The 26,480-nt window shown below is 62.9% G+C and overlaps 2 protein-coding genes across 2 annotated transcripts; both read right to left on the bottom strand.

Moving 5' to 3' along the window:
• Positions 1–617: 617 nt before the first annotated feature.
• ENDOU (endonuclease, poly(U) specific) lies at positions 618–7,812 on the bottom strand. The gene is made up of 8 exons (XM_050914129.1): positions 7,767–7,812; positions 3,946–4,080; positions 2,830–3,001; positions 2,495–2,694; positions 2,082–2,195; positions 1,892–1,998; positions 1,344–1,486; positions 618–732 (listed from the first exon to the last, which is right to left on the bottom strand). The coding sequence occupies exons 1-8, from the start codon at positions 7,810–7,812 to the stop codon at positions 618–620; spliced, it is 1,032 nt and encodes a 343-aa protein (XP_050770086.1).
• Positions 7,813–9,747: 1,935 nt separating this feature from the next.
• Positions 9,748–25,171, bottom strand: RAPGEF3 (Rap guanine nucleotide exchange factor 3). The gene is given in 28 exon segments (XM_050914091.1): positions 9,748–11,151; positions 12,280–12,351; positions 12,446–12,500; positions 12,761–12,825; positions 12,975–13,013; positions 13,016–13,061; positions 13,257–13,307; positions 13,739–13,829; positions 13,914–14,095; positions 14,181–14,306; positions 14,498–14,595; positions 14,723–14,869; positions 14,943–15,024; positions 15,164–15,203; positions 15,621–15,703; positions 15,797–15,947; positions 16,206–16,284; positions 16,960–17,048; positions 17,322–17,419; positions 17,599–17,745; positions 17,857–17,933; positions 18,071–18,131; positions 18,366–18,450; positions 18,709–18,883; positions 19,029–19,150; positions 19,325–19,431; positions 19,769–19,822; positions 25,034–25,171. Coding segments are annotated over 28 exon segments (2,625 nt in total). The 5' UTR covers positions 25,118–25,171; the 3' UTR covers positions 9,748–11,032.
• Positions 25,172–26,480: the final 1,309 nt, after the last annotated feature.

Below are 26,480 nucleotides of genomic sequence, written 5' to 3'. Positions count from 1 at the left end.
TCATCACCGCAGGCACAGGCTTTGCTCCATGTCCCTCGCTCCATCAGCCTTACCGGGGAGCTCCAGGGCTGGAGGCTGCAGCAAGAGGGGAAGGGTGCGCAGCCCGTCCCGCTACACCCCATGGGCTGGATACGGCCCTGGCAGCACCCGGGGGTCCCAACACCCACCCTGGGCCAGGACCTGCCCTGTCCCTGGCACAGAAGTGATGGGGGGGGGGGGAGCTGCCGATGGGGCAGAGGGCAGGCTGCACGGCAAGCAGCAGCTCCGGCACGAGGAATTGAACACTTCTCCGTCCAGGGTCAGAATTTATTTTGCTCGGGTGTGCTGCTTTCCACTGCAAGTCCCTCCCTTCCCCCTGCTCTTCTGCTGCGACTGGGGAACACGACACTCCATGGGACTGGGGGGTGCCGAGGCTGCTGCCTCCATCCCCTCGCTGCCTCCACGCAGGGCACGGCCACCACCATCCTGCCCAGCTCCCTCCGGTACCCTGCACTGGTCCTGCAGCACGGCTGTCTGCCTCCCACAGCAGGACCAGTCTGCCCAGTGCCGTGGGCCCCTGGTGTGGAGCAGCCCAGGGCTCCAGAGCGGGGCTGCAGTTGTCCCCCCTCCTCCCAGCCTCAGGGCGAGATCACGTAGGCGGTGGCGATGTACTTCTTGCCGTTGCCGTAGGTGGACTTGGTCCAGGCGTAGGTCTGGATGCTGAGGCTGTAGCCGCCCAGGCTCAGGTGACATCTGTGGGGACACAGCCTGTGTCATAGCCCTGCTCCATCCCTGAGCCCCGCGATTGCATCTCCAGGATGCTCTCGGTGTCCCACACCAGCGCTGCTCCATCCCTGAGCCCCGCAATGCATCTCCAGGATGCTCTCGGTGTCCCCACACCAGCGCTGCTCCATCCTGGAGCCCCATGATTGCATCTCCAGGATGCTCTCGGTGTCCCCACACCAGCGCTGCTCCATCCCTGAGCCCTGCCATCGCATCTCCAGGATGCTCTCGGTGTCCCCACACCAGCGCTGCTCCATCCCTGAGCCCTGCCATCGCATCTCCAGGATGCTCTCGGTGTCCCCACACCAGCGCTGCTCCATCCCTGAGCCCCGCAATCGCATCTCCAGGATGCTCTCGGTGTCCCCACACCAGCGCTGCTCCATCCCTGAGCCCCGCAATCGCATCTCCAGGATGCTCTCGGTGTCCCTACACCAGCGCTGCTCCATCCTGGAGCCCTCCCCACCCGTGATGCCCCAGAGCTGTGCCGGGCTCAGGGGCTGACGCTGATGGGGCTCAGGAGGGCACTGCTGGCTCCCCGGCCAGAGGACAGACAGACGGATGCAGACAGATACGGTACTTACGCCCTCCCAGGACGCGCGATGAAGCACAGCGTGTACAGGCCAAATTCGAACTCGGGGCTGCAGCCGATGAAGGCAGAGCCCACCTCCTTGTAAAAGCCGTCCCAGCTGAACTGCAGCCCCAGCACGTCGGGGTAGGTGTCCCACTAGAGAAAAGGGGTTTGGGGATCAGACCCCCGGCTCCGCTTGGCTCCGGGTGCAGCAGGGCAGGGAATTCAAGCAAAACCCGTCTGCATACGAAGCCGGGCATCCTCACACCCTCTCCAGGGACAGATCCACAGCAGCTTTCAGCTGGTCTGAGGGGCCGCCAGAGCGAGCCCCCAATCTCAAATCTCTCGCTTGTGGTTTGGGAGCCCCTTTTGCCCATTGCGTCGTCTCTTCTGGACTTTCCCACCCTGCCTCCCTCCCAGGGTCCACACAGGGAGGCAGAGGGGATGTGGCAGGGTGAGCATCTCTGATGCTTCTGATTCACCCCATTTGGGATGTGGCCGCTTTGGGATGCTGCCGGCTGGCGCAGTGCCACCGGCCGCAGACCCTGCGGGATCACTTACCGGCCCGTTGAAGTTGTGGCTGAAGTAGTTGACGATGCCCTGCTTTTCAAGGAGGTAGAAGCGAATCCAGTTGTGAAATCCAGACACTTTCCCTTTTTTCACCTCCCCTAAACACAAGCGAGACCCTGGGGTGAGCCCCCTCAGCCCAGCGCTGCCCGGCACCCCCCTGTCCCACCGGTGCGGGCTCTACCTGAGAAGACGTGCTCGAAGCCGCTGGAGTCCTGCTCGCCGTCGCCTCTGGAGTAGAGGCCGAACCACATCTCCTTCAAATCGGCGACGAACTCCTGCTCAGAGCTGTAGCGGTCTGCAGGCAAGGCAGCGTGGAGAGGTGGGAGCAGCGTCCCAGGATGGGAGCATGGGGAGAGGCAGAGCCGGGGCTCCCCCCCCCCATCCCTGACCCAGTCCTCTCCCTCAGGAACAATTCAGCTTTGCCCTGCTCAATTCTTCCATGTCCTGGCAGCTCTGGCGAGCCTGCTCCTGTGCTCCTCCAGTCTGCATTCTCCCAGGTCATCTCCCACCCAGCTGGGGCTTTCCTTTTGGGTGCCCAATGCCCAGGGAAGGACCCCATGCTCCCTGGTTAGCCCTGCCCTGCTCCACACTCACTTTTTTTGTGGAGGAAGGCGAAGAGTTTCTTCATGAGCTCGGTTTTCATCACCTCCTTGAGGAAGTTGTCCTGCTCCCTCAGTTCCTCCGCCGTCACGTCCTCCTCCCTGCCAGTCACCCTCTGGTAGTTGTCCAGCAGTTTAATGAAGCTCGCGTAGGTGGGTTTGGAGAAGAGCTCCTCGTTGACATATCTGTAGAGCCTAGGAGAAGAGGCTCCTGCACTCAGCGGGGAAGCAGAGGTCCCCTCCAAAACCAGCCCTGCACCCTGCCTGGCTGGCTGGTCTCTGCTGTGGTGGCCCCCGGCCACCCCCCCGAGAACGCTGGTGCACACTCACGGCTGCGGGGAGCGGTCCTCCTTGTCACCCGTCTCGTCGGGGGAGGCCTGGTACTGGGGGTTAATGGCGATGTCAGTCGGCCGGGCTTTGTTGTGATCTGCCCCGTAAAGCTGCTCCGAGACGTGCAGGAGGTCCTCGTCGGTGATGGCGTCCCAGCTCCTGGAGAAACCCTCTGCAAGGAGAGGCAGGAGGCTGGCAAGAGCAGGCAGCAGCTCCTGGGGCTGCAGATGGGCTGCCCACGGAGAAGCGAGGGTGATGCAGCACCCGACGCTGCGTCGATGCACAGGTATCACGATCCTGGGACGCCGTGAGAGCCGGGCGCTCAGCACGGAGGGTTAAGGGGTGCAGGGGTGGCAGGGGGGTCCCAGTCCGCACCAACCCCACGCCCTGGGAACAAGAGCTGGCCACAGGGCTGCAGGCATGGGAGCCTTTCACTGGGGGAGCTGGGAAGCATCAGTCCCCATCTCCCAGGCACACCGCTGCTCTTTGCAACACGTCTGCTGGGATCAGCCCCCTCTCGATCACCCACATTTTAGGTGCGTGGTGACCAGGGGATGCAAATGCCAGCTCGCCCCTGCCTCTGGTTGCTCTGTGCCTGCCTGCTTCACCCGGCTCTGGCGAAGGCAGATAATGCTGCTGGTAAACAGGCAGGCGATGCTGAGGCTCTCGCTGCGCTGTCTGCTCAGCGACGACACGCAGTGGCTTGGAGCGGCTGGCAACGGGGCGGTACGGGCACGGACACGGCCAGAAACCAACGCAACACCCCGATGCCATCGGGCCCCAAGAGCCGCGGGCGGCAGAGGAGTGAGCCACCCCGAGGCACGCGGGGTGAAGCCGGGGTGGTGGTTTATCGCCCTTGCTCAGAAGCGGAGCTACTCACCGCGGGTGTGAGCTGCCTCCTCGGCCCATTCTCCACCTGCACGGAGCCGAAAGGAAAAGGAGCTTAGGGTGATGGAGACGCGGGCTGGGGGCTGCCCAGGACCACGCACCCAAATGCACATCAACACGGGCGGACACAGGCCTGCAACCAACTCCTCTGCACCCCGCAGCTGGGCTCTGGCAGCCTCAGGGGGAGAGCAGCCCCCCCAAACCCCCCCGTCACCTGGGGATGCTCACCGGGTCGGCAGTGCCTGTAGTAATCCTCACAGCAGTTGTGGTACCTCTCGCACTCGGCATTGCAGTGGCACTCATCCTCCTTGTTGTAGGGCTCCTCGCAGCGTCCCTTGCAGGAGTCAGGGGCCGTGTACAGGTCTTTGGGAGAGAGAAACACCAGTGTGGTCCTCAGGACAGACCGACCACCCTGCCCCAGCCAGCCCGTGACGCAGGAGCATCCCTCCTTCTGTCCACGCTCCCCTCCTGGGAGAGCCTGAAGGACCAAGCTCCTACCCTGGAGCTATTTGGGATTCTTTGTCAGCGGTCAGGGGTGGCATTTTGACCGGCTGAATCCTCGGGATGCACATCTCCATGGGTCACTCCTCTTCGGCCGTGGACGTCCACCACGTCAGGGCCACTTCACAGCAGGAAACACATTCTTGGCTCCCCACCATTAATTGCTCCTTCTGATTCACCCTTTTAATGCCAGGCTTAGCAGGAGTGCCCCAGGTCCTGCCGTCTCCGGGCCGGAGGAGGAGTGACACATTCCAGACACCCTTATTTGCAACCCGACCGTCGCTCTTTTTGCAATGCTGGGAAAACTGGGAACTCCTTCCCGAGCTATTTATATGACAAATGTGTCGTCGAGCATGTGCTTTATTACACATGGTGGCAAAGCTAAAAATAACGCAGCAACTCAAGCTGTGCTTTGAATAGGGCAAGTGCCATGCCTCAGATGGACGATGGACACTTGCTGTCAAGTAAAGAAGGGCTTTAGGGGACCAAGACATTGGGTTTGTACTAAGAGACAGCCCAGAGACCGTGCTTAGGGAAGGTGCCTTATCCTCTGTGCTGCCCATCAGCTCCTGACGGGAGGAATGGGACAGCAGGCAGCCCGGGCATGGCTTTCTCGGCATCCCTTTGCTCCAGCCAGGAAAGCGATCATCTCCAAGGGCGTGCTGAGAAGCCATGTCCCAACCAAGCTGCCAGCCTGCAAAGCGATCCCTGGAGGAAAGGGTGGTGCTTTCCCTTGCAAACCTGCAATCACGCAACATCTTAAACACCTCTGGGATGCCTGCCTTGAACTCCAGCAGATGAAACACGCCCTCAGGGCAAATCCTGATCCAGCAGCGATAAGAGTGACCGCCAAGCGTCATGCTTGCTGGCTTCTCTCTGCACCCGCGTCGCTTGCTCTGTTGTCTCACATTTTACCCAAATTATTTGTGCTTTTTAGACTCACGTAGTCAAGGTCCCACACGTGCTGATGAGAAAGGAAGGACCTCTCTGCCCCACCAGCCAACCCAGCCCAGGCTGGGTGACCATGCTGCAAGGGCACACTGCTGTGCACCGTTTGGCTTCTCACCACCACGTCCTTTTCTGCAAATCCACTTTATAGCAAGAGGGGTGTTAGTAGGAAGGGGTTGCTTGAGATGCTCCTGGAGGCCATCTGCCCTTGGTGCTACTTTAGTCCCACCTTTGCTGGTACTGATGCAGGGAGAACCGGGAAGAGCTGCAGAGGGAAGGGGCTTCCCATGGTTTTGGTGGTGAGGGATGCTCATGGTGTCCAGACACCCGGTCTCACCAGTCCACTCAGCAGAGCAGCCAGGTCTGGAGCTCTGATGGGTTGGCAGTTGAGATCCCTGTCCCCAGGCTGGCATCCCTCTGGCTCCCAAAGCAGCAGTCGGGATAAGTCAGCCTGAATCATGCATCCAGACTCATTCTCCAGCAGCAGTCCCGGAGGGATTGTGCAAGGCAAGAACTACCCACACATCAGTCACGTTGAGATGTTCCTGGTCCTGGGGCATGCGCTGCCAGAGCATGTCGCAGCAAAGCACCGATACTGGGGTGTGCAGTGACTCAGCCGAGGCCGGGAGCCTTGCAGAGTCCTCGGAGGAGCGAGCTCAGCATCGCCCCGTTTCCGCAGGGCTCAGCGCGGGGTGCCGAGGCTTCTCCCCGCACGGGGAGCGTGAGCAGGGCAGGGGGGACGGCTGCAGGAGGGTGTTCGCTCCTCCTCACACATGCATGAACCGAAATGGCTGCAGAGCAGTCGGCCACCCGTGATGGTCAGGTTTAGAGGGGCTGCTGGAGCTTTTGGGGAGAGAAGGGCTGCTGGGAGAGCTGGCAACGCTGCAGCCAGGGGATGGTGGCTGGAGCAGAAGGAGACGGCCGGCAGTGCTCAGCACAGCGCATCCGCACTCAGCTACTCAGTCGATATTGGCTGGTCCAGCCAGTAGGTACTTTCTGGCTGTACAAAGCCAGACAAATATTTCTTTCTCATTTTTAGCCCTTCAGCCAGATCCATCCCTCCCCGAGCACAGCTTTTTGGACAAGAACAAACTCATTTTCGTTTCTGCCAAAAAAGTTTTGACTGAGAAAACACGGGCTATTTCCTGAGCAGCTCCATTCACCAAGGTGTGGGGAAATGTCTGAGACATGACGGAGCCCTCCCAGCGGCTCTCAGCTTGGTTTAGTACACGAACATGACTTACGGCTTGTGTCAGAGCAGCGTCCGCGAGTCCCTGGCCTGACTCAAGACCTCGCTGCGCTGTGCAAACACAGACCGAAGATCAACCCTGCCTCTAAAAGGGCCCGTTTGAAGGACAAATTAACTTGCAACAAAAGAGCTATTGATAGTCTGAGCTCCCCAAATATTTAGTTACATGCTCCTGGCTCCCGGAACCACATATAACCCTGGGTGCAAGCTGTCTGTGGGATAATCAGGCAAAATCTCCCACCGCTGTCCTGCCTAGCCGAGGATAAGCGAAGTTACTACACGGTGGAGGTGTTACAGCTCAGACAGGTCCATCAGGGTGATGCTCTGATAGCTCTGGTCCGACGCGTGTGCCAAGGACAGACCACGACACAAGCCAGCGAAGCTGCCCAGCTTCCCCGCCACGCAAGCGGGGAATTCTGCAATTCTTCCTTCAAGCGAGAATAACTTAGCACTTGCATTAAACACGACGAGACCATGGCAAATCCTCCTGCTTTCAGGGCAACCCAATGGCTGGTTTGCAGCAGAAGCAGCTCCTCTTCTGCACTGGCCTTGCAAAACTCCTCACCATTAATCCTGAGGGGAGTCATCTGCTTCTGAAACATCAGATACAGCCTGCTGGCAGCGTCAGAAGTGACGAAACGCCCTTCTTGCAAACAGATCACAGTTGACATTTCATGCAAGAAGATGGCAATGAAGGCACCTAGTTACATGCAGGAGCCAAAACCTGATCCCACAAGCTGCTCCTTGTTGCAGCATCTGCCTTAAAGACAGAGCTATTCTTTATCTAATCTCTGCAAGCCTGCCTCCTCTCATAACAACCGCAGAGTCGTGAAGGGCAAAACGCCCGAGTTCATGCTGCATTTTCCACTGCATCTGACTGGCTCCTCCGCTCGCCTCCAGCGGCCACGGGGGGACTGTGGATAAGGTATTAGTAAAACATTTCCCTTCGTCCTCCCCCGGTGTGGGAGGATGGAGGAGCCAGAGGAAGGTGGGCTTGCACGACAAAAGCACAGCATGATGCACCAGGAAGCAACTGGTGGCCAAGGCTAAAGACCAGGGGAAGTCTCAACCCGTCAAAGAGAAGGATAAACCACCCTCATCGCCAGCCGAGTCCCCCAGAGCTCGAGGAAGCCCTCCAGCATGAAAACACCCTCACCCTTTCCCCTGTGAAGCTCTGCCGGATCCAACCTCGCAAGGAACCAGCTGCCCCAGTACAGCCAAGCTCCCGGTTTACGGCAGTGCCCTCAGCACCGTCTGCTTTCAACCCATCGTTGGCCCCTTCCCATCGGATGCACCGGCTGGTTTAGCCCCTCTGCCAAAGCAAGGCTCCATTACTCACTGCCAGACACGCAGCCCAGCGCTATTCCTGCCCCGACAAGGAGGATCCAGGTCTTCATCGTCCCGCAGATGGCAGGCTGGGTGTTTCAGAGCGTCCCGGAGAGCAGGTTGGGAATGACGGTGCTCCCTGGCGCTCCCTGCTATATGTGGGTCCCCTGGGAGCACGGAAGGGAGGGAGGAGCATGATGCCACCGAGGACTTCACGGGTAGGCTGTACCCAAACTTTGTCAAAACTCATCATGTGCACAGCTTAATTATAGGCTGCCCGGAGTGGGAGGAGGGCTGGTAAATCCAGTATCCCAGTATTGCTCCACTCCTCGAGTGTATGACCCCCGGGGGTGACTGAGGAGCACGGGGAAAGCTTCTCAGTAAGTCTTTGCTCACCCGGAGCCCAGCAGGTCCATTAGAAATGCGAGCTGGCACTCAGTGCCACAGCTTGGTCCCTCAATGTGCCACACGCTCCCATGCAACTGGTGCTAACTGGGGGCAACTTTCTGCTCCCCAGTTAATTGGAGGTAACGATCTCTCCTTCCTCAGCTGCTGTCTCCAGAGGCTGAGCCCCCCTTATGGCACAGACCAGCCCCGGTTGAAGCCTCCGGGTCCTCCAGCAGCATGTCTTATTCCCACCTCTACCTTCCTCCGAGCTCCTGGGGACAACCTGCCTCTCCTCGCCCAGTCTCATGGTTTGGAGGTCTAGGGACAAGAGCAGGTAGGTGTGTGCCGGGCCACGGTCCAGAGTCAGTCACTGGTGACAGAAGGGCAGCGTCACCGGCTGTCACCGAACCCTGTGACCCCATTCAGGGCTCTCACCCACGAGGGGTGTTGCAGGAGGGTGGTGAGTCAAGCACCCCGGGGCTGGCTCCATGTCGCTCTTGCATTAGAGCCGAGGAGAGGAGACGGGAATTGCCGAGGCGCTGAGCCCACGGCAGCCAGCCCCGGCCCCGGCCTCGGGGATGCAGGAGGGGAAGCCGGGAGTCCGGGCAGCCACGCTTGCTCCTGTGCCCAACAACGCCGTTAGCTCTCGCCCCTTGCATTGCACCCTCGTCCAGACCCTGGCTTTACCCGTGATCTTGCTACAGGAGGCAGGCATCCAGCCTCTTATTTTTGCCCGGTCCAGTGTTTTCTACGAGCAGGGCTGCCCGACACCAAGCTTCATCCCCATCCCCTCCTGCCATCCTCCACTCCGCATCCTCCTGGACTCATTGCCCTTTTCCAGAATATTTCTCCAGGTTTTCCTTCATCCTCAGGATATCACGGGGCTTCTGCAGCTCCGTGGGAATTGCTGGTGGGGCTGGACCTTCACGCTCGTGCTCCTAGGGAAAACACAGCTTGTGGAGGACGCAGGCTTGTGGGTTGTGGTGGTGCATGGACCGCGGTGAGCTCCCCAACGGGATGCTCTCCACAGCCTGCACCAGGAAAACCAGGCAAGGGTCAACTTTTCCATTCGAGTAGAGATTTCTCCAGCCAAGCCAGCCGACCGGGCCAGCATCCAGCCTGCAGGCGAGGAAGGGAAAGCCCCAAGACACATCCATCGACCCGGCCAGCCAACCTGCGGACTGAAGGAAATCTGCAGGCCCAGAAACATCTGGAAAACGTGCAACTCTGGTTTAACCCTTCCTTCCCCACGCATGAGCTCTCTCATTTCAAGGCTCCTTTGGTCCTTCAGGGCAAACATCCTGGGAAAGGTGACTGCGGGAGGTCTGGGCTGCTCGATTTGGGTCCAGATGCCAAAGAATCGCCATTGCCTCTCTGCTTTGCCCTGGCTTGCCTGGACACGCATGCTGCTGGGACCGTGCACGGGGCTGGAGTTAGAAACCTGGGAGATGCCAGGTGTCAAAACCCGGTCCCCATCGAGCACGGCCACCCGCTGCCTTGCAGAGAACCACAAAGCCAAGCTTTGCACTGGGGGGGACCCGGGGGTCCCGGGATGGACGTGAGGAACCCGCATCCCGTCTCATAGCTGGCTGCATTGCTTGAAACGTTATTAAGGCGTGATGAGGACTTTTATTTTAAGCAACTCATTCATCTGCATGGCGAGATTGACAAGAGCAATTAATGCAGCAACGCTCTGGTCCCTTGTAGCCCAGCCGTACTTGGGGCAAGGCTGGGGGGGCTTTGGTTTGCGGCTCTCCCACTGGGGCTCCATGGTGTCCCAGCTGGGGCGCAGACCTGCCAGGGGCTGCGAGCCTCCCCCGCCCTGGTACCCTGCAAATGTGGGAGCTTTTAGGGGCTGCGATCTCCCCTGAACCCCGTAGCTTCATCCAGGCCTGCTCAGAGCGGTGGGAAGGTCACTGCTAAAATGGCTCTGTGTGCATACAGAGATGCTCTGGGGGGAGGGATGGGGGTCCCCACCCCTGGGGTCCATCAGCTCTGCCTCCTTCAAAGACATCTCCCCCCCTGCTCACGGCCCAGCAGCAACTGGTCACGGGCTGGGAACGACCAGAGCGGATCACCATCTCCATCACGAGGCCACCACAGCTTCCTTCCATGACGGATGCTGTCCTGTCTCCGTGCCACGGCTGTACATGGCTATTCCTGCCCCCATCCATGTGGGGAAACTGAGGCACGGAGAAGGCTGTGATTAGCCCAAGGTTTGGCAGCATGGGCTGGTTTAAGCCCCAACAGTCCTGAGGGGGGATCAAGATACTTTCCCTGTGGCTGCTGGGGTCATGCAGCTCCCAGAGGCAGGGACAGGGGATGCAGCCAGCACCTCCCATGGGACACACAAGACAGAGGGAAGGGCAGGTCCCCTCTGGGGGTGCCCCCAGGATCCGTGGGGCAGCACAGCAGCACGACCCAGACCCTGAGCTCAGCCTGGGTGTCCGCACCCCACTGGAGACAGACGTGGTGTTCCCTGCTCATAGGGATGCTCTGGCTTGAGTCCCTCCAGGATGAAGGGGCATCTTCCAGCCCGGCACCTCCCGGGCGGGCAGCATCGAGAGGCAGCCGGGGCTCCTTCCTCCCCCCTGGCCGGTGCAGGGAGTGAATCCAGGCTGCTGCACGGAGAAGAAAGGGGAGAGCAGCCTTGCATACAAAAATACCTCTATTGCTCACTCCACTGTCCGTGGCCCTCGCCTGCCCACAGCCCACGTGGGCTCCCGGCTGCCTCGTGGTGCCAGATCTGGTGCTCGCAGCCGGCGGCACGGCCGAGCAGAGGTTGCTCTTGGCCGGCTCCAGCGCAGCCCCGTGCCCGGTGCTACCGGGAGCAGAGCCACGGGGCTGCCCCCGCCACCGGCAGATAGGCTGCCGCATCCCTGCTCCGGGCCCCCTCCGGCCCCGTCAGGACTCCAGGTCGTGGGAGAGCCGCAGCAGCTCCTTCTGGCTGTCGATGGCTCTCAGGTGCTGCAGGTACGCCCAGGTGGAGACAGGGCTCCGCACGCTCAGGGACTGCTCCGAGCCTGCCGGGGAGAGCCAAGATCAGGGCTGGGCTCCTGCCTCCGGCTGGGCTCACCGATCCCCCCTCCAGCACCTCTGGCTCAGCTTGCCAACCTTCTCCATCACCACTGGCTCATCTCATGGATCCCCCTTCACTGCCTCTTGCCTGACTCACTGATCCGCTTCCACTGCTGCTGGCTTGGCTCATTGATCCCCTCCATCACCTCTAGCTCAGCGCATCAAACCTCTCTATCACCTCCAGCTTGGCTCATGGATCCCTATCTATCGCCCCTCCCTTGGCTCACGGATCCCCCTCCATCGCCCCTCCCTTGGCTCATGGATCCCCCTCCATCGCCTCTCCCTCGACTCATGGATCCCCCTCCATCGCCTCTCCCTCGACTCACGGATCCCCCTCCATCGCCTCTCCCTCGACTCACGGATCCCCCTCCATCGCCTCTCCCTCGACTCATGGATCCCCCTCCATCGCCTCTCCCTCGACTCATGGATCCCCCTCCATCGCCTCTCCCTCGACTCACGGATCCCCCTCCATCGCCTCTCCCTCGACTCACGGATCCCCCTCCATCGCCTCTCCCTCGACTCATGGATCCCCCTCCATCGCCTCTCCCTCGACTCATGGATCCCCCTCCATCGCCTCTCCCTCGACTCATGGATCCCCCTCCATCGCCTCTCCCTCAGCTCATGGATCCCCCCCCCCCATCACCTCCAGGAACCCGCTGGAGCTGAAGGAGCAGGAGCAAGTGGGGAGAGACTTGCTCCATGGGGCAAAGCAAAGCCCCAGCCTTTAGCTGGAGTGCTTCAGACATGCTGGAAGCACTCCGTGACTCTCTTCAGCACGAGGAGTTGCTGACTGGTGCCTCCAGCCAGCAGCGTGCGACCCACGGGCTTGCACCACGTGGGAGAGGGAGCTCAGCCTCCATCCCTGGCTACTCCGAGGCATCAACAGCATCTGGACCAGCTTTCACCCACTGCAGCCAGGCTGATGCCCTTGGGACGTCCCCGTGGGACCCCCTGACAAGGACGGTGGGTGCGTGCTCCCCTCAGCTGGCCTCGTCCGGCCCCGCATAGCCCCAAGGGGTGAGGGGGTCTCCCAGTGCAAGGGTGGGGGGCGGATGGGTGAGCCCCAGACATACACGTGGAGATCCTGACGGCCTTGGGGTCCTCCGGCCGGTGCGGGGAGCGATTTCGCAGCGGGGAGAGCGGAGCTGGGTGCAGACAGAGAGCAGGAGCTCAGCTCCATCCCCAAAGGAGCGCTGGTGCCCGGCCCCATCCTTGCCCCCCCGGCCCGGGAGCACTCACCATGCGCGTGGCCCCGGCAGCGCTGCAGGACACGCACGGTCTTTGCCATCATGTGCTGTGGGCAATGCACAAAGGTCACTTGCTGTCACCTGGCCCCACTTTGCTCCCAGGCTGGTAAAACACAGTCCCCTCCGGCTTCAGCGGCGGCTGCGACTGCCCCGTGCCCCCCGCGAGGGGACGGCCAGGGGTCCTGGCTGCCCCGGGGGTGCTGCACTAATGCCGCGCGGAGATGCTCTGGATCTGCATCCCAGGGGATGGGGGGACAGCGGGTCCCCCAAGGTGGGGGTCCACGGGGAGCCAACCCGCCCCACTCACCATCTTCTCAAAGTTGATGAGGTTCTCGGACAGCGTGCGATTGCCCTCGTGGATGAACGTCATGTCTGGTGGGGGCGATTTAGGGATCAGATTTGGCTTCGTGTTGCCCGGGGAAGGCTGGATGCATCCACAGGGGTCCCTGCCACCCCAGCCCAACCCATTCCCACCTGCACCCCCAGCAAAGACCCCACAGCTCCCAAGCCGAGGTACCCACCTTTGAGGAGGAGGGGGACGAAGGGGATGATGGGGGGCTCAGCTTGGCGACGGCCAGGCGATAGACCCTGTGGTTCCACGACGGGTCCTGGGGACGGAGCGGGACCTCAGCACGGGGCAGGCAGGGGACACAGCCCTGGCTGCTGCCTGCCACGGGTGCAGGGAAGAAGGGAGGGGGGGGACACAGCACTTCCACGGCACGCCTGTGACCTTGCACCTTTTGGGAAGCAGGGGCAAACCCTGCCGGGAAGGGGGATACGGGTTGGGAAGGGGCTGTGCTCACCAGCATCCGCTCCAGCGCCGAGTGCAGCTTCCGGATCTTATGGGGCAGCCTCTGCGCAGGGAGAGGGTCACCGGTGCCAGCACCCCGGCTCTCCCACACCCCCAGAGACACCCCCCCCCCCAGCTCTCCCGGCACCTCCTGCTCTCCACCCACCCCATTGCACCTCTGTGGGCTCTGCAGCACCGCCTGCTCCGGGTGCTCGTAAGCAATAGGCTCCGAAGCCCGTTGCCGCTCCGGTACGGGGGATTTTGGCCCCTGGCTGGGTCTAACCAGACCCAGGGGCTGATCCTGGCCCCCTGCCCGGTGGGAAACGCACTCCCTGCCCTTAGCAGCTCCCTTGCGCAGAGCTTAATGGGTGCAGGGTCTGCCTGGACCCCAGCACCCGGGCCACCCTTGCCCCTTGCCCAAGCTAGGGGACCCAGATCCGTCACTGCAGACCTCGGGGGACCTCGCAGGGCTGGCAGCAGCCCGAAGGCGGTTACCTCCCAGGTCTTGGCCAGGCGGCTGACGGCCGTGTTGCTCACACCAAACATCACCGCGAAGAAGGAATTCAGGTTCTTCTGCTCCTTGAGGCTGCAGGCGGGGACAGAGTCAGGCGAGGAGGCCACCACCGGCTCCGTCCTCGCAGGACCGGGGTGCAGGCGGCGAGGCACTCACTGTGCGGCCAGCTTGATGAACTTGCGGAGGAGCTGGGCTCGCCTGCCCACCTCGGGGCAGAGGCACAGCTCCGTGGCCACCCAGTACTGCAGCTCGTTGAAGCGCCGCATGACCCGCTCCAGGTTGGCCGTGGTCATGTCGTGAAACTTCTGCGGCCCGACGATGTAGTGGATCATTTCCACCTGCAAAGCCCAACGCGGCGGCTGAGGGGTGTCCCGAAAGCCACCCTAGAGGTGTCTCCCACCGCAGCCCGGGCGCTGGCCCTACCTGGTGGATGCTCTTGAAGAGGTTCCAGTCGTAGTCGGTGAGGTGGCTGGCCAGGTCCTTGGAGCTGATGAGGTCCAGGGTCTCTGAGGAGCCGACGTGGGGGCCCAGCTGCTCAGGGTGAGGGGTCTGTGCACAGGAGAGGAACTGCTTCCTACCGCAGCAGGGAAGGCAACACCAGCCCCTTCCCCGGGGGAGAGGAGCAGGGAGGGATGGACACCCCCAACCCTGAGCTGCTATGGAGGCACCGCAGCCCCAAACCCTGCTCGGGGTCCAGCCTGGTGCTGCCCATCCCAGGGACCCCCCTGCCCCGTGCTCACCAGGCTGCCCAGCTCCTCCACGCTCACGGCGAAGAGCCTCTCATTGAGCCCCAGCGCCGTGAACACCCCCACGGCGTCCAGCTGCAGCCCCACTTTATCTGTGGGAGAGAAGACGGTCGGTGCCGGGATGGAGAAGGGGCCAGATCCTGGCTGGGCACGGGGCAATTGCCGCCATGGCACAGTGGCAGCCCATGCACGGTGGCATCCCCGGGAGAGCCCGCTCACCTCCGGCCGAATTCACCTTCACAAGGATGTGCTCCCTGTCCCGGCCGAGCCGGGGGGCGAGGGACCGCAGGACGTCCCGCACCGAGGCGTTGACGGGCAGCACCGTGATCAGGCACGAGTGGTCCGCTCTGTAGATCTCGTAGGGCACTACGAGGGGCGGAAAGGGCTTTAGCATCCCCGCCGCCGGGGAGGGGACAGTCCCCACCGTGCGTGGCTGTACCTTTGTCCTGGGCTCTTAAGGCACAGCTGCTGTTCAAAATCGCCTCCTCCTGGCTTGTGAGCCAGTTCACCGAGCTCTGAGCCTGCGGCCAAGGTGGGAGACAGAGGGGGAGGATGCCTCCCCACCGGCCACCCCTCCTGCCGGGGGTCCCCAGAGGGCAGGGGTGACCCAACACTCCACACCCCTGCCCCGGCCCTGGCACCCCCCAGGGCCACCCCTACCTTGGGCTGGGGAGAAACACTGCCGTCTCCGTTCTCCAGCCTGCAGAGAGAGGATAAAGGCGGTGTTAGATCCCCGCAGCCCACATCTGCGCTGGAGACAGAACCGGGTCCTGTAGCCCGCAGGATCCAGGCCACCACCAAACCCCCCGAGCATCCCTGCCCCACCGGGCACCGGGGAGTCCCGGCAGGGGTGTCCCCGGGCACCAGGGGGTCCCGACACCCTCCCTGTGGCTGGGGAACCCCCACGCTGGGGACAAGGTGGCCCGAGAGCTGCTAGCATCCCCCAGTCTTGGCAATCATTGCTTTGCTGGCCGAAAGCTCAGCCCCACGAAAAGCGCAATCCCCCTGCGCACGAGGGGTGCAGGATCCGGGGACGTGGGCACCAGCAGCGGCACTGGGGGTCAGAGCCAGGCTCTGTTTCGGATGGGGGCACCCCCTCCTTCCCCGGGGGACTCACGCTCGGGGCCGCCGGCGGTCCTGCGCTTGCTCCTGGACCAGCCCGCCCAGGCGGGGGTCCCGGCTCGCCAGGTCTGCGAGGTTCTGTAGGAGGAAGGTGCCCAGCGGTCAGCATGGGGTGGTCACAGCCAGACCCCTTCTGGGGACATCACCCCCTCCCTGCCCCGCTCCCAGTACCTGCAGCAGAGCCATGGTGCTGCGGTCGCCCTGCAGCAGCCGCCCGTAGAGCAGCACCCACTGGCTCACCAGCCGCAGGATCTTCCGGCGCTTGTGCAGGGAGTAGGTGGCCTTCTCCTGCTCCGAGCCTTCCAGCAGCTCCGCGCGGAAACTGGGACCAGTCAAGGGCACCAGCACGGGTGGTGGGGAGCAGGCAGGGACCCCCATACGTGTGCACCCAGGACAGGATGGGAGATGGGGATATGCCCTGTGCCCAAGAGCCTGGGGGATTTGGGGCTCCCCTGGCTGACCCCTGAGGTCCCCCCAGGGTGACAGGGACCCAGCTGAGCGTGCTGGTCCCTGGCGGGGGGTGCATGGCATAGGATGGAGCCCGGTCCGTCCCCCCCCAACTCCAGCCACAGAAGGATACTGGTGCAGCAGAGCTCGGCAGAGCTGCGAGGTCGGCATGAACACGGTGTACGTCAGCAGGAAATCCCCCAGCAGGGTATCTGCGAGAGACCAGGCCACCAGCATTCACCCTTCACAGTGTCCAGCACGCTGGGGACACAGTGATCACAGCCAGGCAGTGTGGCTGGCCGGGAAAGGGTCACCCGTGCCCTGCGTGGGGTTGGCCTGTGGTCTCCCCCCATGGTGACCGTGCTCATTGCGGGTCACTTTTTGCTCCTAAACACCACGGAAAGGGCTGGCAAGGTTGCAGGCTTTGGGGGAGGAGAGAAAATTAAAGGACTGCACTAGAAGTGCAGCGCTCGCAGTGAGGTAACTCCAACGCAGCCGCTGGTGACGCCAGCTCGGCAGCTCTGATTTTTTACCCGCTGGGGACATCTCCTGGTTCCTGTCCTGCCTGGTTTTGCTCCTCTCCGAAGGCAGAGGGAGATGGAGGGATGTGGGAGAGGAGATGCTCCCGGCCCTGGAGCTGCCTCCCTCTCCCGGCCCCAATGGGGGATTTTAGGGTGAGAGGAGAAGCTTTTGGGGCTGAACACTGGGAATAAGGCAGCCCTGCTCGGTGCTGGTCCCTGCACCAGCACCCTGTCCCCAGCCCCCTGCCCATCTGAGGGTGGCTCTGGGATGTGGTCCCTGCACCGGCACCCTGTCCCCAGCCCCCTGCCCATCTGAGGGTGGCTCTGGGATGTGGTCCCTGGAGCAGGGGGGAGACCCCCACCTACCCACGGGGTCGTAGAGCGTGGCATCGAGCCTCATGAACTCCAGCAGATGCTCGAGGATCTTCTCCGGTGTCCCAGCCATCACGAAGTACCTGGTGGGCAGAGCACCGGGCACATCAGGGAAGGATGCGACACCCCAGCTGTGGGCAGGGCCACCACGCCGGGCCACTGGGCTACGATACAGCTGGTCAGCATGGCCTGGCATCCCTGTTCCCCCTCTGGGGACACAGTGCTCCCAGCAAACTCCCCCGAGGGAAGCCAGAGAGTGGCAGAGGAGGCAGGGGGACAGGCAGCATCGGCTGGCAGTGCTGCCGGCACGGCTGCGAGGAGGGACGGGGACAGGCTGCTGTCACCTGCTGCTCCGCGCCGTGGCCGGCTGGCTGCTGCCACCCTGCAGGTTTTTCTGCAGGACAAGCACCACCTTCCCGTGCTCCTTCAGGCGCATGGTGTTGGCCTCCACATCCTAGAGAGAAAAACCAACCATCAGCCCGGCTCGGATCCGTCAGGCAATGCCTGCCTGCCTGGCTGCACCCCAAAACCCCGCATTGGCGCGCAGAGAAGTATCCTCCCTTGCGAACACCATGGGGGGTGCACAGTGTGTCCCGGCTCGCACCCAGCACCCCGCGAGCCCCCCCTGCCCACCTTGAGGATGTGGTTGAAGTCCTGCTTGTCCACGCGGAGGAAGTGGCAGTTGTCCTCCCGTAAGATGATGGTGGCCGCGCGGGGCGCGTCGTTCACCAGCGCCAGCTGCCCAAAGTCATCCCCCTCGTGCAGGGTGGCCACCAAGCCCTGGGCGGGGGGGGCACCGGAGGGTGAGGGATGGGGTGGGAGCCCTCGTCCCCGCTGGGAGACAGTGACGTGGGGTGTCTGGAGAGCCCCGCTGTGCAGGGACGCACCTACCTTGCCGTGGGTGACGACGTTCACCGAGCCCTTCCAGATGATGTACCATGACGTTCCTTTATCTCCTTGGCTGAACACTGCAGGGGAAACGGCGGCATCCAGCAGTCAAAGAGGGGGAGCCCCCAAGCATCACTCTTCAGCCCCCCCCCATCCCGAGACCCTTTCCTGGGGGACCGGCCAGCCCTGCCCGGCTCCTGGGGCACACGATACTCACGCACGGTGCCTGCTCTCTGGTGCGACTCGAACATCAGCACGGACGCCAGCTCCCGCTTCACCTGTGCCAAGAGGCGCCTGCCATTAGGGTCACCCCAGCCCGGAGCTGAGCGAGGAGGGGACACACGTGGGCACGGGGGACAGGGTGGGAAGAGGGCCCAGGGATGCTTAGAGAGAACCAGGAGAGGATGCCCAGATGGGAAGGGATGGGATGCAGGAGGATTCGGGGACCAGGAGCAGGTTGGGGGACACACACACACATGCCCACGGGGGAAGCAGGGCACAGCCGCACTCACCGAGTTGGAGAGATGAGCCACGGCTTTGATGTGGAGGAGCTCCTCAAATATGAGCTCCAGCTCGTCCTCCGTGCGCTGGGAAGGCCTGGGAGGGGAGCGGGGGGTGAGCAGCCGTCCGTGCCCCCTCTCCCCACCACGTCCCGGGGCACAGACACCCCTCTCCAGGCACAGACACCCCTGCCCTGGCCGGGCAGCCTCTTTCTCCCCCGCATCTGAGAGCCGTGGAAGAGATGCTCAGGTCGCCCCATCCACAGCAGCCCCTTTGGTACTCCAAACCCCCACGGAGCGGGGTCAAAATGAGCCCCATGTCCCCCCGGCCCCTGGGGAGCACCCGGCCACTCACGGCTTGCGCAGGGCCATGGTGAGCAGCGCGTCGGGACCCAGCTGGGCCAGGAAGGCCAGTGCCTCCAGCAGCTCCTCCGCATCCCGGAGCCCGGCGCCGGGCTCGGGGCTCAGCTCCAGCTCGGCAAAACGATAAAACTGGGTGTCCTTGTCCTGGAAATGCCACTCCTGCTTCACTGCGGGGGGAGAACGCCATGAGCTCGGCCATGAACCCACAGGGTACCACGTGCACCCACGGGAAACCCTAGCAGCCCCCAGTGCACCCATCTCGCCTTGCGAGACCCCACCGGCGCGCAGGGGGCTGCCACCTCCCACCCTCACCGTGCGTCAGGACACCTCCGTCCACCAGCACCTGGCAGATGCCAACGGCTTGGCTGCGTGTCTGGACGGCGAGCCCGGCGCTCAGCAGCCAGTCCACCAGCTCCTTCCCGGAGCAGCACTGCCTGCAAGGAGAGAGGGTGTGAGAATCATCCCCGAAACGGGGCTGCGGCACCCCGTACCCAGGGTGAACCCCTGCCTGGGACGGGCAGGAGAAGTCCTGCCGTCCCCGGAAGGCTGCCGGGGTCCTCGGCAGCCCGCGGTGCCCCCCGGCATGGCAGGGGTGCCAGTCGTCCCACCTGTGGTGCCGCAGGTGATGCTTGTGGTCCCGGATGAGGCCGGGGCGGGTGCTGGTGAGGTGGATGAAGAGGACCTTCCCCGCTCGCCAGATCTTCTCCGAGGATGCCTGGGGATGGAAGCGGATTATACGGCTTGCAAGGGAAGCGGGGAGGGCACAGGCAAGGCACAGACCCCGGCTGCACTGACACCTCGCACGGCGAACTGTGCCCCGACACCCTGCCCAAGGGGCGATACACCTGCACGCCCACCCCAGCACCCCGGGATCTCCATCACCCGCCCCCGGGAACGGCTGAGCCCAAGGGAGCGAGCATCCCAGAGCTGAGTCAAGGACCCCAGGGCATGGGGGTGCTCCGGCCCCCCACCCCTCACAGCCTTCAAGACATGTTTTTCCACCTCCCCCCTTCCCAAACTCAGGTTCTTGTGGGTTTTCCCAGCCCACCCACCTGGGTAAGGCTGTGTCCATAGTCCAGGGTGGATTCAGTGTCCAAAAGCGGGGTCTGGAAAACCAAAAAGAAGGGGTTTGGTGGCTGTGCGGGCTCTGCCGTGCCCCCCCTCACCCCGCACGCCCCAGGAGGGCTCCTGCCTCCCCCAAGGCACAGTCCAGCCTCATCCACTCTGCACCAGGCGAGGAGGCAAGCATCCCTGCATGCTCACCAGCGCCGACCTCCTAAAACCAAGGCAAAGCCTTTACTCTGCCCCATCCTTGCTGAAAACAGACATGCGTACCGGGGACCTAACCCCCAGAAACCCCCCGCGGTAATGTTTAACTTCAGAAAGGGAAGTGCATTCAAATGAAGGAGCTGGGAGATAAAAAGAGGGAAGTTAAAAGTAAAATCTTTGCAAACAGGGATCAAAGACATCGTATTTGAGACATGGAGCTTGCCGCTGGAGGAGAAGGACTTCAGAAAGACCTGGGGAAGCTGGTGCAGCCCCAGGGGAGGGAGAGGCGTCCAAAGCCTGGGGGGTTTCCTCCAGCTTTGAAGCCGGGTCCAAACAAAGAGGACAGAAAAGATCCCAAACTCCGGTAGGTTACAGGAACAGCCCAAGAAAGCCTCGGAGAGCTGGAGGATCAGCTTGCAGAGGACACCAAGGACAGGACCCGTGGCCAGCCTGTCCCACGGCAGACGATGGGAAGCAAGAGCTCTTGCAGAGGACGAGGGTAGCAGAGCCATGAGGCGCGCGTGCCGAAACCCTTCCCTGCAGGCAAAGTGTCGGAGGACTGGTCTCAAATCGCAGCACGGCCAGAAAAACTTAGGCAATAAATCCTGAAAAATCAGCTGTAACAAACCACCAGGACGTGAGGTCCCCGGCACCCAGAGCAGCACGGCAACGAAAGAGCTGAATTGCTGTGGGTGATGTGTAACCTCACGCTTCCCTTGGTACCGAAGAGCTGGCGAATATGAAGCTGTTTTTCCAAAGGATTTTAGGGAAGATCCTGGAAACAACGGACCAGCAAGGCAGAAAGTCACTGAGCACATGCTGGGTATGGGGAAACAGCAGCGGATAAAATTCAACAGGGACATGCCTAAAATAAGGCATATTACAAGAAAACAAGCCCAAATTTCCTTCGCTCGTGGTCAGAGGCTCTGAGCTCAAGCAGGAGCCCGTGGCGGTGACTGAAAATGTGAACTCAGGCCCTGACAGCTGTAAAAAAATGCAAATAGTGGGACGGGTGTCAGTAGGACGAGAGCAAAATAGGAAACCTCACGGCTCCACTGCACACCCGGTTCACCAGCAATTCAGTGCTCCCTTAGCCTAAAGGAGAAAAACACACCCTCTGGGGATGGAAAACCCCAGTCACCCACCAAGTTTTTTGCTCTATTTAACTTAAATCCGCACGCGACGAGTTGATCCAACGCTATTTTCTAAACCGGCTCCTCTTTAACGTCTTCGCTGTTTACCGATCCTAAAAATAGCATCCCCCCTTCCTGGCTCGGGGAGTCCCTCCTGGAGCGATCTGTCATCACAGCATCAGGAATAGCTGGGGACCGCCTCCATCAGCAGCACACGCTGCGGCCTGAGCCGTGGCCCCTGCCATCCAGGACAACCCGGGATCAGGTTCAGCTCCGCCGGGAGCGATGCCGATCCCTGCCAGGCCACACTTGAGCCCTCAGCTTCTCCACAACCACTCATCCCTCTGGATATCCCCCATCAGCAGGTGCTTTTTAACCCTTGTGCTTATTTTTCTCCCAGGTTTTTTCCCTTGGGGAGGGGATGCTCCAGGGAGAAGCAGAGCAACGAAGGGATGAACCACTGCCCACCCCACCTGCAGCCCTAATCCCGGTGCAAAGGCGGCCACGTTCCCATCCAGGCGCTGCCCAGAGGGATGAGGGCTCCCGCATGGCCACAGCCCTGAATAAACAACCTTTCATCTCGGCTGCGTGCGCTGCATAAATCACGGGCTGGGGGAAGCCGAGAGCACCCGTCAGACCTGTTCTCCACGCGCTGCCCCGGCCGAGGCAGTTACTGCACTTTGAGCATTAACCTGGAGACAGGGTAAGGGCCATCCTTCCTTGGGGGGTCTTCAACCTGCGTGGGGGTCACCTTGAAGGGAAGGTTTTGTGGTTCCCCCCCATTTATTTCTGGCCGTAAGGGGTCTGCAGCACTCCGGGCTGGCGGTGGAGGTGGTGGGCACTCGAAAGACGGCATCATCTGGGCCAGATCCTCCTCGGATCTGCTGGCTCTGGGCTGGTTGGGAAGGTTTGAGCAATCCCAGCAAGAGGGACGGCCGGATGAAAGCCTCAATTAAGGAAGCCAAGGGCAGGAGTAATTAGCCGCAGAAGCCTTCTTTGCAAATGAATTCAAGGACAAAACCACCTACCAGGAGCTGAGGGGAAATCAAAGACCCTGGCACCTCCCGGCCCAGCCAGGAGGGTGATGGATGTGGACACCCAAGGGGTGCTCGAATGGGTGCTCTGCCCTGTGCTGCCTGCTTGCCTGTCCCAAACCCTGCCTGCTCACACCCTGCCCGGCTCAGGCTGCTCCCTCATTTCCTCCAGCCCTTTCCATATCCCCAGGGCTTCCCCATCCTCCTCCGGATAGCCCGGATGGCTCGAGCCACCAACTTGCCCCCAGTAGTTTGCAACTGGCTTAGGAGAGATTCGGGGAGCGGACAGAAAACAAGCGGCTCCGCGAATGTAGCAGGTCCCTGGGGACGCTCCCGACCCGGCCACGCTGCTGCTGAGGCTGGGACACTGTGACTTACTCACTCTGCAAACTTTCCTGAGCCTCGTGACCGCCCCGTGGAACAGGAAACGTGCCGGCAATTGCAGAGCAAATGTTTGCAAATAGGAGCCGGGCTGTGGCCGGAGCGTGGAGCTACCTCCCGTGGGGCCTGGAGGTCGATGTCACCCCCTCGGATGCAAGCGAAAGCTGCTCTGGTCCCCAAAGAGCCTTTGCCGTCACCCCGTAAGCGAGGCCTGTCCTTGAGGCAGGGAGCCAGGACGTGCCACGGTCCTGCTCCAAGCTGCGCTCACAAGGACACCGAAGGAAACTGAGAAAAACCCTGCCCAAAGATGAGTGCTCGGAGCAATTTCTCCCTCTTGGGGTTTTCTCATTGCCAGACCAGCTCTGAAACACATGCAAAATCTCACGGCTGGCCCCAAAAACCCCTTCCCGAAGAATCCTTGCTCCCCAACTCCCGGGTCCGGACCCACAGGATGCCCTCCCCACCCTCACCCCCTGCCTAATTGTCGCAGCATCGCGGCCGCCGTCTCCAAACGGCTTCCTAAGGAGTTGCCTCTTTCCATCTTCCTGCTTACGGGACACGCGGGTGCTGAGATCCTGCCTGTCTCCAGAAATCCGGCAGCGGTGGGCAGCCAGCCAAGGCTGGCAGCGACCGTTCCGCGCTCGCGCGCTGCTTTTGTTTGGGATCCCAAGGAAAACAACAGGAGTTATTTCAGGCTTTACGGCTCCGGAGAAAGTCCTCGCCCATCCGCAGCCTCAAAAAGGCACGGCAGCCAGCCAGGGGCTTGCCGTCCCCCCGGGAGCCTCGTCGGGGAGGGGGGCCCGGGGGACCCGCTCTGTCCCCTCCGTCCTCTCCAGGGACGCAGTGAGAGCCGGCACGATGGCACTTGTACTCTGGGAAGGGTGAAGGATGGAGCTGCTTGGGGACGCCGGGCTGCGATGTCCCGCTGATGCCAGCAAACGGGAGCCTGGGCTGGAGCCTCGCGGCAAGGAGCAGAGCTGGAAGGGATTTGCTGGCACCGGGATCAGGCAAACAGGTCCCCAGGAGGGATGAGACGGAGCCAGGACGTGAGGAGGAGTCTCCAGGAGCCGTAGGCTTGCAGCGACGGGGACAAGGGACAATATTGCTGCTCCAAGGCACAGCCAGACGGTTCCCTGCTGTTCACCTCTCCCGTACCGGCCCCGAGGAACGGGTGCACTGGGAGTACCTGCAACAACTGGGGGAAACACCCCCTTTCCCTGCAAAGATCAGCTCCATTCCCCTCAAACAGCCGGTGGCTGTCCCCACACACAGCGGAGCCACCCGAGGAGGGGACACTCCTGCCACACTGCACGTGCCACCGCGCTGCCACGTTTTGTCAGATTTAGCCTAGTCCGGCAGTTTAGCACAGTAATGCTCCAGCCTGCTGCTTTCCCGAGCTCCCTGGCTTTTTGCCACTCAAAAAAACGTCCCAAAAACTAAGTTCCTAAAAGTTCTGCGGAGAAAAAAATCAGGAAGGAGGGGAAAAGAGAGGAAAGCTTTCTTATTCGTGAAGGAGCTTGCATGCTGCATAGAAATGCTGAAAGGGGGGTTGTTCCCTTCAAGTAATTTCACTTTTTTCCTTAAAAATGTTTGTCTCAGGTCAAGCAGTGTGGGAAGGGGAAGGTCACAAAGCTCAGCCGGGGCAGGTGAACGGGCTCCAGGGTCACCTCCCAGCCCAAAGGGGACAGCAAGAGGCCAAGAGCGGGGACCGGGTGCTTTCTGCACCCCGGGGACCCCCAGGAGACCCCCAGCAGCTCCTGGCCAGGGGACAGCACGGACCCGGGTAGGGAGGACGTGATGCTGAGCATCGTCCCGCTGCCAAGCGACAAGTTTCTCCTGCAGAAACGGCCTGCCCTGGCAGGGAGGGAATGTTTGGAACCCCGTGTGCCGCAGGGCCGCGGGGAAGGTCTTTCCTGTTCGCACGCTCGGGGTTGGGGCGCGCTGCCCGGCCGCTGTGCACCGGAGCACAATGGCACCGGGCTCATTTCATGCCTGGCTTCCAGCTCCGCCTGGAGAAGGGGTTAGGGCAGGCGGCTGCAGAAATACGCTCCCTGCACGCCTCGCCTTGCTCCCTGCACGCCTCGCCTCGCTCCCTGCACGCCTCGCTCCTTGCACGCCTCGCCTCGCAGCCAGCAAACATGAGGGGGGAGCAGGGCGCGGGTCACAGATCACAGCCCGCTGCCAGGCCGGCCGGGAAGGCAGGGAAGGGCCAGACCTGCCCTGCAAAGCCGTGCTTAGGAAGCGGGGCTGGAGGCAGCGATAAGCCCGGGGGGGGGGACACCCCGCTTGGCTCTTGCAGCGGCTCCACCAAACCCCGTCCCCCGAAACCCTGCGGCCGGGCAAGGGCAGAGGCCCGGCGCAAGGCGGGATGCTGAGAGGGGCGGCGGGGAAAGGTGGCAGTGAAGGGGGCTGCGTGGCTCGGGGTCCATCCCCCGGGGCTCTCGGTGGTGGCGGGGCCCCCCCGGCCGGGCCGTGCCCCTCCCGCCCAGCCCGCACTCACCCAGCGGATGCCCTGGATGCGGGGCAGGTTGCCCCCCTCGCCCTCCAGCCGGATCTCGTAGCTGGAGCTCCGGAACAAGTGCATCTTCTTGAGGAGCACCGAGAGCCGGTTACCGTCAGCCCCGGGCCCCCCGGGGGCGGCGGCGGCGGCGGCAGCGGCGGGGGGGACGAGCAGCACCGGCCCCCGGCTCCAGCCCGGTTCGCCGTGTGCCCTGCCGACTCCGAGCTACCGGCGCTCCCGGGCCCCGCCGCGCCGCCTCCCCGGCCGCTCCCGCCGCCCCGGCCCCGCGCACCTTCATGCGGCGGCGGCGGCGGCGGCGCGGCGGGGCGAAGCCATCGCGGCCGCAGCCCGGTGCTGCTCCGGCGGCGGCGGCGGCGGCTCCGCGGTGCTGCTCGGGGCGGGACGGACGGGACGGGACGGGACGGGACGGGACGGGACGGGCTCGGCGCCGCCGCCGCCGCGCCGGGCTGGGCGCGCCCCGCCCCCGAGCGGGCTGGGACCGGGAGCGGGCCGGGGCACGGCGCACCCCGCCCGCAGCCCCTCCCCGGGGTCCCACGGTCCGATTCCCGCCCCCCCCCCGCCCTCCGGACCGGGACCCCCTGTCCTTTTGGGGACCTCCCCCCCCCCCCCGTCCTGATCATCCCGGGGGGTTTGGGGGGGCTCAGCCCGGACGCCCACCCGCGGGACCCTCCATCCAGGCTGAGCCCTGCGCGGCCCCCTGGGACCCCTGTCCCTGGGCATCGGGGTGTCTCCAGGAGCCCCTGCGCACCCTACTGAGACCCCAGGGTTTGGGGTGTCTGGAGGAGCCCCTGCCCTTCCCCTGTGCACCCCACCAAGACCCTGGGGATTGGGGCGTCTCTAGGAGCCCCTGCCCTTCCCCTGTGCACCCCACCAAGACCCCAGGGATCAGGGTGTCTCCAGGAGCCCCTGCCCTTCCCCTGCACACCCCACCAAGACCCTGGGGATCGGGGCGTCTCTAGGAGCCCCTGCCCTTCCCCTGTGCACCCCACCAAGACCCCAGGGATCAGGGTGTCTCCAGGAGCCCCTGCCCTTCCCCTGTGCACCCCACCAAGACCCCAGGGATCAGGGTGTCTCCAGGAGCCCCTGCCCTTCCCCTGTGCACCCCACCAAGACCCCAGGGATCAGGGTGTCTCCAGGAGCCCCTGCCCTTCCCCTGCACACCCCACCAAGACCCTGGGGATCGGGGCGTCTCTAGGAGCCCCTGCCCTTCCCCTGTGCACCCCACCAAGACCCCAGGGATCAGGGTGTCTCCAGGAGCCCCTGCCCTTCCCCTGTGCACCCCACCAAGACCCCAGGGATCAGGGTGTCTCCAGGAGCCCCTGCCCTTCCCCTGTACACCCCACCAAGACCCCAGGGATCAGGGTGTCTCCAGGAGCCCCTGCCCTTCCCCTGCACACCCCACCAAGACCCCGGGGATTGGGGAACC

Source organism: Gymnogyps californianus, unplaced genomic scaffold (assembly GCF_018139145.2).
Source record: "Gymnogyps californianus isolate 813 unplaced genomic scaffold, ASM1813914v2 HiC_scaffold_32, whole genome shotgun sequence".
NCBI classification, from domain to species: domain Eukaryota; kingdom Metazoa; phylum Chordata; class Aves; order Accipitriformes; family Cathartidae; genus Gymnogyps; species Gymnogyps californianus.
Note: the sequence above shows the minus strand (reverse complement) of the source record. Positions and strands in the feature narration are given on the sequence as shown.

What these genes read in the sequence shown, in the direction of transcription:
- ENDOU (XM_050914129.1), bottom strand. Translation starts at nt 7,812, where the DNA reads ATGAAGACCTGGATCCTCCTTGTCGGGGCAGGAATAGCGCTGGGCT. An exon ending in GAGGACCGCTCCCCGCAGCC is followed by an intron (nt 2,695 to 2,829) that starts GTGAGTGTGCAC and finishes CTCTTCTCCTAG; the next exon opens with GCTCTACAGATATGTCAACG. An exon ending in CGCCTTCCTCCACAAAAAAA is followed by an intron (nt 2,196 to 2,494) that starts GTGAGTGTGGAG and finishes CCTTGCCTGCAG; the next exon opens with ACCGCTACAGCTCTGAGCAG.